Below are 10170 nucleotides of genomic sequence, written 5' to 3'. Positions count from 1 at the left end.
TTATAAATTATTCATTTGCCTCCTTGATATAAAAAAAAATGAAAAAGAAAATAGTACCTTCCCAAAACAGGCAAATCATTGATTGGGAAAGGTCGTACACCTGTACAAAGATAACAAGAGTACGCACAAATACACAAATGAGGGCAACTGGCTGGGTACATATCAATTTCAATTTAGTATAACAAGCAAAGCTCGGTGGAGTTGATGGGGAATTTACTTTGTGACTTTGAGTTCACAAGTTCAAACCGCACCAACTATATATTTGCTTGGGAATAGGGGGATTCTTTTACCTCCCCCTCTGCTCTCAAGCATTGACCTGCGCGGCTGAACTAGCTTAAGCTGTGAGATATGCCGATTCAGTAGGATCCTTCACCTTACCTTTAAAAATAAAATCAATTTGGTATATAATTTCCCTAAATATCTAAAAATATGTTGGGAAATTCATTAAATTTTATTAAGGGCAAATATAAAGTTTGAACATTTAGAGTATGATGCACTTTTAAAACTAAATGATGTATTTTATAAACCAAATGTTGTATAAAAAAATTGAATGGGAAGTTTACACATATTTACAAGCTAAGCATGTCGTTGATATAACCAAGCATGCTTGATGGAGTTAGTGGGGCACCAACTATACAAATGCTTGGGAGTAGGAGGTTTCCCTTACCTCCCCCCTCTACTCTCAAGCGATGACCTGCAGAGCTGGGCTGGCTAAACTTGTGAGAAATGTCAGTTCAGTAGGGTCCTTCATCTTACCTTAAAAATATGCACATTCAATACAAAAATTATGCACATAAAATCCTTCTCATTTTAAGGAACTTCTCATTTGACCGAAATTATATATTTGTGTATGAGTACATATTTTAGGAATTTCCCTATACAAAATAGAACTTTTATTATAAACTCTTTCAATATATAATTTGTAAGTCAAACTTCAATCAACAGTCTAAAATAAACACACAATTGCTCCAAAGCAATATTATTATTATTAAAGCTAATGGTAAAAACAACTCAACAACATTTGGTCATTGTTCTTAATTACATATAGTAACGATCAAAAAAATGAAATGGATGTGTATATAAATTAATTAATTAATTAGTTAATTAATTAAAACGGCGGCAGTTGCTTCTAATTTGGCCTTGTTTACCAGTTAGAACACCAACCCTACCAAGCTTAACCATTGCACGAGGGAATTCAAAGGTGAAGTCCCCGGTCATAGACAGCCTTCTTACAATACCGGCGGTTCGTGGGTGGCGTGCAATTTCTTGATCAATTGGTAGTATACCCTTGCCTTGCCTAATTGCTTGGTAGAAAGCCTTGTCTACTTTAAACTCACTTCCTCGGGTTTGGTCTGCGAAAACGAAGTTGTTTGATCCACTTCTAGGGCATGTTGTACTTAGAGATGAGAAAGTGGTTGGATTCATGGTTGGGTCTGAGCCCCTTGATCGTTGGAAATTGTAGAGACGTTCCATCACAAATGAGCAATGAATTCGTCCAACAGTGTGTCCTCCACCTATAAGGTACAATGGATTGAACAAGCTAAGTTAAACTCAAAAAATCATTTTAAGGATGACTAGCTACCAAAAATTTTTATAGTAGGCACCCTATATGTAACATGTAAGTCGATAAATTGATATACTTAAACTCTATACTAGTTTAATACCGGATTTGATATCATACCTAAGAGAAGTACAAAATCTTGAGTGTTCAAGCCTCTTCTTCTAAATACATCAATGGCGTTTGGAACGGAGATTGTTGATGCAGGAAGGTTTGCTTCCGCTTCACTAGCAAGTGAAATGACACCATCCCTTCTTCCAACTTCAACGCGATACCATCTTCCTCCAGCCTAAACAAATTATATCCGTATTTTGTGTAAGTTATAATATTACACGAAGTACTACGTACTTTGTCATGCTTGCTAGCTAGTTTGTACGCCTCAATATTGAATTAGTAGTAAAATTTCTAGTTAATTATTCATGTAACATACCAAGAAAACTGCAACTCTAGTTGCTATGACGATGATGTCTGCACAAGAAACGACTCCTGGACATATTTGCTCCAAACTGTCCTTGCAAGCATCGATAAGATCATAAGGTCCAACACCAATATTTCCAGATGCAACCTTTTCTGAGCCTCTTCCATCCAACAAGACAGATGCGTCACATCCCTAAAATGATCAATAAGTTGATATATATTAGTACGTAACTAATAAGGTATAAACTTTATACAAACTAAAAATTTACACAAAGAAGTTTAGAAATTACCCTAACAAAGCAGTCATGGAATTGCAATCGGAGAAGAGAAGCTACAACTCTGTTGTCTCTATCGAAAGCTTGCTTAACAATGTCGAAAATAACTTTTTCGACGTTGTTCTTCCCACATTTTCCTATGTAGAATCCAAGCTGCAACTGACCATAAGATTGACCTACAAGAGTCATCAAGAGAAGTGCAACGGCCAGTGCCGCGTTAGATGATGAACTCGTCCTAATAGCCCTAGTTCTAGCCATGTTTTCTTAGTTAAGAGTATGTAATCAATAAAATTTAAGTACGAATACTACTTAGTAAAGTGTATGTTGTTGTTTTGTTACTATGACATACTAGAAGTGTAGGTGCGTACTTATAAGGAAAGTACAAGGCAATCAGTTGTTTTTTTTGGATGAACGAATTGTTCTTACAGTACAATTGTACAAATTGTTGTAAGAAATTATCGCGTTCTTCAACCAGTTTTTGTAAGCTCTATAAGATATGATCGATTGAACACAATTCAGCCGACTCGTTCAATTGGAATGTCAAATTCAAATGATAAAAAATAAATTAAGGCTAGTTGTTAATAAAACTTAACAAAATTAAAGTATATGTTTGTTAGTATATAAAACAATTAAATACTCAGCTCTTCATAATACATTTATTGATACAAGAATTTATCAAACCTTTAACTTGGATGACATCGTCCTTACTTTAATTCCTAGTAAAAGGGCTCAATTTGGCCACTTGGGGAGGTATTGATAACATTGACTAATACCCTTTCTCATTAAATATAATTTGACAAATTGAAAAATAATATAGAAGACTTGTATAGTATAAGATATGGTTTCTTGGCTTTTAAAAAATAATCTATAATACCATTTAATAAGGACTATCTTTAAAATTTTGAGTTTAAATATCTTTATTTCTCTTCACTATCCAATGATTCTATGTTGCGTTGTTTGATTGTGCTAAAAGGTAAATGGTTTACTCTTTTTATTTAGAGAATATGTACGTATCTATAAAGTAAAATTCAACAATTTACGTACAAAATAGCCAAAAGGTCGCAAAATGTACGCAGACTGATAACTACGACAAAGTTAATATTTTTATCTTAGTTTTTGGCAAGTGACAAAGTAAATATGAAATGGTCTTACAGAATGACAAGGCTGTTTAAGTTATTATATTAATCTCTTAAAAATGGTCTTACAGAATGACAAGGCTGTTTAAGTTATTATATTAATCTCTTAAAAATGGTCTTACAGAATGACAAGGCTGTTTAAGTTATTATATTAATCTCTTAACTCTTATTAAAAAAAATATCTTACCTCTGACTTCTCCGCCTTGATGCTCAATTTAAGTGCATAGGCGTGTGCTCTAACTGATTCTCAATTAGGTTGCTTGTGGTTTCAAGTTTGATAGTGTCAACCAACGTTAAGAGGGCCTTTATGAAAAAAAAATTTGAAAATTATATACAGTACTACGTATGTTCTTTCCTGCTTTCACTTATACTCCCTTCGTTTTTAAATACTTGCTCCATTTCTCCATACGTGGAGTTCTAGAAAAAAGTTGGAGAAAGTAATAAAATATGGAGGTACTGGGGTAGGTGGAAGAATAAAAATTTATAAAAAAGCAAAAGTAGTTGAAAGAATTGGAGGAGAGAGAATATGAAATTAATAAAATATGATTTATGTTGGATTCACTAGTTAAGAAAACTGAATTAAATAGGAAAAAATCATGGCAATAATCCGACCTTTAACCCATTCTTTTTTAATAATCCGACCTTTCGATTATTATTTAATAATCCGACCTTTGGGGGTCTTTAATTTTTAAACAGGTTACATAACACGTGGCGGCCTGTGATTGGTAAAAAAAATCAAAAAAAAAAAAAAAACCAAACCCTTGATCACCACCAATCCCACCCCAACCAGCCCCCAACCCACCATGGCACCACCCACGCTACCTACCCTGCTAACCCAACCAGCCACAAACAACCACCAACCGTTGCCAGGACCCGACCCTAACTGGCGTCCAAACCCTCACCCCTGCCCGCGAGATCCCACGCCCAGCCCCCAACCCCTTGCCCCGCGAAACCCCAACTTATCCCCTACCGGCGACCGTACTATATCCAGCGACCCAGTCACCCCCACCTAGCCTCATCTTCAGCGACACCCACTCCACCCGCCTTCCCTACCAGTGGTTCTGCGAACCCCCAACCCCTACCCACAAATTCCCACTCAGGCACTCAGCCCTCCCCCCCCTACCAGTAGTGCAGTGGTGGTGGGGATGGGTGGAGCAATGGTGTTGTATGGGGAAAGGAGAGAGAAAAGAAAAAATCAAAAAAAAAAAAATATGTTGGGTGGTGGTGGGGATGGTGGTGAGCTGGTGGCTGAATTATTTGAGGTTTTTTTAATTTTTTTTTTTTTTTTTTTTACCAATTATGTAATGACACGTGTATTTTAAACCGAAAAAAAAAATTACCTCTTCAACCGGTTTCTGGTCAAATGGGACCAATAAAAATTAAAGACCCCAAAGGTCGGATTATTAAATAATAATCAAAAGGTCGGATTATTGCCATGAATTTTTCCAATTAAATATTATAAAAGCTTTTCAAATAAGGAAATGGAGCAAGTATTTAAGAATGGCCGGAAATAAAAAGTAAAACAAGTATTAAAAATGGAAATTAATAATCCCACCTTTTGGTGGTCTTCTCTAAATAGTCTCACCTTCAATTAATCTCAAAATAATCCCACCTTTACACCTTATCTTCTTAAAATAGTCCTTTTTACCGGTTACTTATTAAACAGGTTAAAATCATCTTCTTCTTTGTTTTTTAATTTATTTTTTATATTTTTAATAAGGGCCTTCTACCACCATTACCAGATTTACCACTACCACCATCACCAACAATACCAAGACTTCAAGGGCTCACCAACCAGGCAACCACCACCAGCAAAGCCACCTCCTTCTTCGCCACTTGCCAGCTATCAAACCCACTTGGGAATCTCACAAGTTCTTAACCCAAACTGAAAACCCCAAACCGGATTGTTCCTACCACTTGAACCCACCACCTGGACCACACAAAGTCCTACGGTACCTACCCCACTGAATCCCAACACCCCGAAACCAGACCGTACCCAACCCGAAAACCCACCCCAACACCCAAAATCCAACCCTCCCTCCACCACCAAAATCTACCTCACACTAAAAGCCCACAACATAAAAACCTCACCCAAGTCACTCTAAACCTGTCCCACTGATACAGGCAGGCTGGTGGTGCAGGGGTGTTTGTTAATGACGACGAAAGTGGTGAAGGAGAGGTGAGAGAAAGGACGGCGGAGGGAGCGTAGACGCTGTGGACGGTGGTTTTGAGTAAGCAGGGGTAATAGGATGGGGGAGGTATGAGAGAGAAAGCTTTTCTAATAATTAGAATTAATATTAAAAATGCTAAACCAATAGAATTGTGACAAGTGTTAAGTTAACCTATCAAACCGGTTAACAATCAATCAAGGACCATTTTGAGCGGATGAAGTTTAAAGGTGGGATTATTTTGAGATTAATTAAAGGTGAGATTATTTAGAGAAGACCACCAAAAGGTGGGATTATTAGTTTCCATTTTTTCTTTAAAAATTGAGGGAGAATTATAGTACTTCGTATTAATTTATTAATGATGCTGGACTACTAAATGCATGCGTTATTTTGAAGTGATTCATGCCAATATGCCACAGTTGACTGTTCCAACTTCCATAACTAACATCCTCAATCGTGGATTCGCGGAACCAGCCATCTTTGGGCCAAGGTTTTGCCTTGATCAAGAGCTAGCAGTTTGGGCTTAAATTCTAGCTAAAAGAAAATTGGGTTGGATTAAGCCAAACTATTTGGGCAGAACATTTTTATTCAAAATTTTCATGCCTAAGCTTAAAATAGCCTAAATAATCATGCCCAAAACCAAATTATTTTAGCATTGTACTTCCTTTATTTTTATATATCTGCAACACAGTCTTATGGCACGCACTTTAATGTCGAGATTATATAATGTAAACGTTAAATTAATTAAGATAATTTTTACACATGATACCTAACCCTTCTCTATAGTGTTAAAATTATTTTGAAAATGTCGTTCGTTTACCTTTACTAATCAACTCCTAAAACCGCGTGTCTTAAGGTTATGTTGCAAGTAGAAGAAAACGGAGGAAGTGCTATGTAAATTTTTTTATTTTTTTAATAGACATAAACTATGGAATTTGTTAAAGATAATAACTCTCTCTAAACTAATTTATGTATTTGTTAATTTAGATTTCATTTGTAAATGTCGTATGACTTTTTATTAACGAATTGGCTTGTCTCGTTTTCTTTAAAAAAAATCTTATTTTTCTCATATACTTATATTTCTTCTTTTTCTCTCCACATTTACATTTCAACAAAAACCTATACAAATAGTTAATCCATGGACAAGTAAATTGAAACGAAAAGAGTATCAAATGTGAACACACGGTATACGGGCCTAACAACTAAAGTTGTATGTTAAGCTCATCCTTTAAAGTGGATAAACCCAAAACCCAAAAACCAAAACCCAAAACCCAAAAAAACGTTAACAAACAAAAAAGGACAATTCCAAACTTATTTCTCTATATTCCCTAAAATTCTTCCATTTCTATTTATTAAAGCAAACTTCTTTTTCTCCCCTGCTTCCATAACACTGCACCACCTGTCCAAAACAAAAGAACTTTTATAAAAGGAAAAAATAAATTGTTCGAATGAAGTTCAGAATCCCGTGTCTTCACTCTTGAGGAGAGAGAAAACTGCGAAAAAAATGAAATAATTTTGGGTTTTCTGGGTGGTTTTTTCTGTAAATTCATCTCATGCTACTCGCTTCTAATTCTTCTAATCTAGGTAAGATTTTACTGCCATTGTTTTTATACTAATTTTGTTGTTTTACTTTCTTATTTTGCAATTTGTTTTTAATTAATTATGATATTGATTAACTGCCATTAATTATGATATTAGCTGCAAAATTTTTAAGTAGAATTTTCAATAATGTGATATGTTCAATGTAGTACAAAGATGTGTGATATTATTATTTTAGTTGATGCTAAAAAGATTGTAGGAGTTGTGTTTGTTGGCCTTATAAGTAGATATGATTATATTCATGGCTTCTTGATTAAATTATTAGAGTGCCTTTATATTAAGTGGTTCATATAAAAATGTACATGAAATTTTGAGTAAGTGGAAAATTTTGGAGTTGTTACGACAAAGATATGTGAAGTAGAATTTCGTAGGAAGTGGAAATATGTGGAGTTGTATTGTTTGACAAAGATGCACGAAGTTGCATTAATCATGTCTAAATCAATCAATTTTTGACGAGCATAAAATGAAATTTGATTGGAATTGTCTTATTGGATTTTTCAATGAAGTTTAATTTTGTTCGATTTAATGACAAATTATTGTTTTTAAAGTTGTTGTCAATCAAAAGCAATTTAAAAAAATGCCAGTGTTTTGTGTTCCAAATTTGATTTCAACCACCCTCTTGCCCTACCCAAAAAAGGGGTAAGTTGTTTATTTTGGTCACTAAATGTAGCTTTGATTCAAACATGGGATTCTAATTAGTTTAGTCGTTTAGAGGTGGTTGTTGGCTAGTGAAAATAATGTGACATTGAAAATGATGGTGGGTGTTCTAAATTTGTTTATTTTGGTCACTATGTATGATTTGACTAAAACATGGGATTCTAATCAGTGTAGTCACTTAGAGGTGGTTGTTGGCTAGTGAAAAATTATGCGACATTGAAAATGTAGGTGGGTTGTAGAGCGCAATTTTTCTATGTACTACTGGTTGTACTTTGTGCATGGTATCAAGGTTATTTCTTTGCCCATGTGCTTGTAACTTGTGAGCACATGAGTCAAATAATGGATTTGGAGTTTGGACCTTTGGTTGTACCTTGTGTAAAGTGCAACCGGTTGTACAATGAAGATTTTTGATGTAGAGTAGTGTTGTAGACTGTAAGAGCTGTGGAGTGTACCTTCATATCTATTCATAAAGCTTAGCTTTTAATGTGGGTAACACAAATGAACAACGATATCTTTTATCAAGCCATGAGTTTTGACTCTTTTGAGTAAGTGTTTAATATGCTTGATTGTGTATTAAAACATATAATAGAGTGTTCTTGGATTATTTTTTGGTCGAATCCAAGAGATTGGGGAACGAGGTTAATAATGTGTTCTTGACCTTTTGATCGAATTGAAATACATATATATCGATAATCCTTAGAAGTAAAGCTGTTATTGTATTGGGCTAGTGGAGTAGTGGATAGATTCCACTGATGAATATTTTGATCTAATTAGATATATTGACTACGTATTCCCCTGTTAGAAGATTTGAGGGCTGCACTTCTGTCTGACAGTGTAAAACTCGTAGTTGAAACTGGGCAAGAAAGCCCTAGATACCAAACAAACTGATGAAACTTTGATTGCAGGTGATGACAAGAAAGGTCATGTCATTGAAAACTTACGAGGCGATGAACATAACCTACCACATATGGTTGGAACGTGGGCACCATATGTTATGGACCACAATAATTCATTTTCTTTGACAATGTCCCCCATTCCCCCCAACTGGAATAGTTTGATTAGCTGAAATCCCAATTCAATTTTTCAGTAGAACATTGTGTTAGTGTTACAAATCACGATTAATTTTGTACGAGGCAGACACCACAAGATTGTAAAAAGTACTTTAACACTTTATATGTGCTTCCCTCCAGCATCAAATTTCATAAAAATCTATCTTCTTGTACTAAAAAAGTAGATAAAGTAGCAAATGTTCTGTTTGTCCGAGGCTCAGAGTGGTATTTTGTGTTGATGAAAGTATCTATTACCACTCTCTTGTATATTCTTTTCTCATCTCAGTGGAAAAAGCAAAACTTCTCTGAGGGAAGAGTGCATAAGAGAGCTTCTTTGGATGCCCTATTGCTCTCTTTCGTAAGGCCATTATGTTTTTAAGTGATTTCTAGGAGATGCTACTGGGTCATTTTAATCAACTTTTGAATGGATGTGTTAAGGATTTTGTAACAGAATAAATTGAAATTCATTCTTGGGTGCAGAAATTAAATTACCAAATTTATTGATTTTGTTCGTTGTGATGTGCTTGTTTAAACTACATTTTTGTCACGCAGCTTTGCAAGACCATAATAACATGAAGGAAACTGAGGTGTTGTCAGAAGACAGTCGAATGCATATAACCGCAATTAGCAAGAGAGGTGGAGGTGGTGGTCATGGAGGTGGCGGTCATGGAGGTGGTGGGGGTCATAGTAGTGGAGGCCATGGTGTTGGCAGTGCAAGTCATGGTGGTGAAGGAGGAGTTGGCGGTGATGAAGGCCATGGAAGAGGAGGGAAGCTTCCATTCTATGGAGCTGCTGGGGCAGCAGCTGTTGCTGCTAGAAACAGGGGTCACCACCAGCAGAAAGGCTCGAATTGTGCCCCTGCACAGCTTGGGTTAACTCTTCCTTCATCATTATTAGGTCTTGGAATCTTTCTTATTCGATTTTAAGCTTACTAGTAGATGAATATCAGAGTGAGACTTCTTAGTTTTTGGGATTACGGATACTCTTAACAATGCTACAATCCTTGCTAGGCTTCCGATCCATTACTCTACCGGACTACAAGTACGTTTCCATGAGAAGATATCGCCACTTGCTTGAGGAGTGTCTGTTACGTTTGTCTTGGTCTACTCTCTAGTCTCGACTACTTATACAAAATATATTTAATAGGCCTTTAACTTTTAAATTTTACTCAGGTGTGAATCCAAATTAAATCTTTAACTTCTAAAATTTACTCAGGTGCGAATTCAAATTAAATCTTCTTTTGCACAGTTTGTGTATCATTTGTATGTCATTCAAATTTATTGGTTGATACGTGGCATTAGCTCTATAATA

General features: G+C 35.6%; 2 protein-coding genes across 2 annotated transcripts; one reads left to right on the top strand and one right to left on the bottom strand.

Annotated features, from left to right (window-relative positions):
* Positions 1 to 952: 952 nt before the first annotated feature.
* On the bottom strand, positions 953 to 2749 carry LOC110697448 (peroxidase 57-like). Its single transcript, XM_021874816.1, has 4 exons — positions 2266 to 2749; positions 1989 to 2168; positions 1682 to 1847; positions 953 to 1514 (listed from the first exon to the last, which is right to left on the bottom strand). The coding sequence occupies exons 1-4, from the start codon at positions 2506 to 2508 to the stop codon at positions 1105 to 1107; spliced, it is 999 nt and encodes a 332-aa protein (XP_021730508.1). The 5' UTR covers positions 2509 to 2749; the 3' UTR covers positions 953 to 1104.
* Positions 2750 to 6971: 4222 nt separating this feature from the next.
* LOC110697443 (glycine-rich RNA-binding protein 3, mitochondrial-like) lies at positions 6972 to 9825 on the top strand. The gene is made up of 2 exons (XM_021874811.1): positions 6972 to 7138; positions 9412 to 9825. The coding sequence occupies exons 1-2, from the start codon at positions 7108 to 7110 to the stop codon at positions 9783 to 9785; spliced, it is 405 nt and encodes a 134-aa protein (XP_021730503.1). The 5' UTR covers positions 6972 to 7107; the 3' UTR covers positions 9786 to 9825.
* The last annotated feature ends 345 nt before the right edge of the window (positions 9826 to 10170 follow it).

Source organism: Chenopodium quinoa, unplaced genomic scaffold (genome assembly GCF_001683475.1).
Source record: "Chenopodium quinoa cultivar QQ74 unplaced genomic scaffold, ASM168347v1, whole genome shotgun sequence".
NCBI lineage: Eukaryota > Viridiplantae > Streptophyta > Magnoliopsida > Caryophyllales > Amaranthaceae > Chenopodium > Chenopodium quinoa.
Note: the sequence above shows the minus strand (reverse complement) of the source record. Positions and strands in the feature narration are given on the sequence as shown.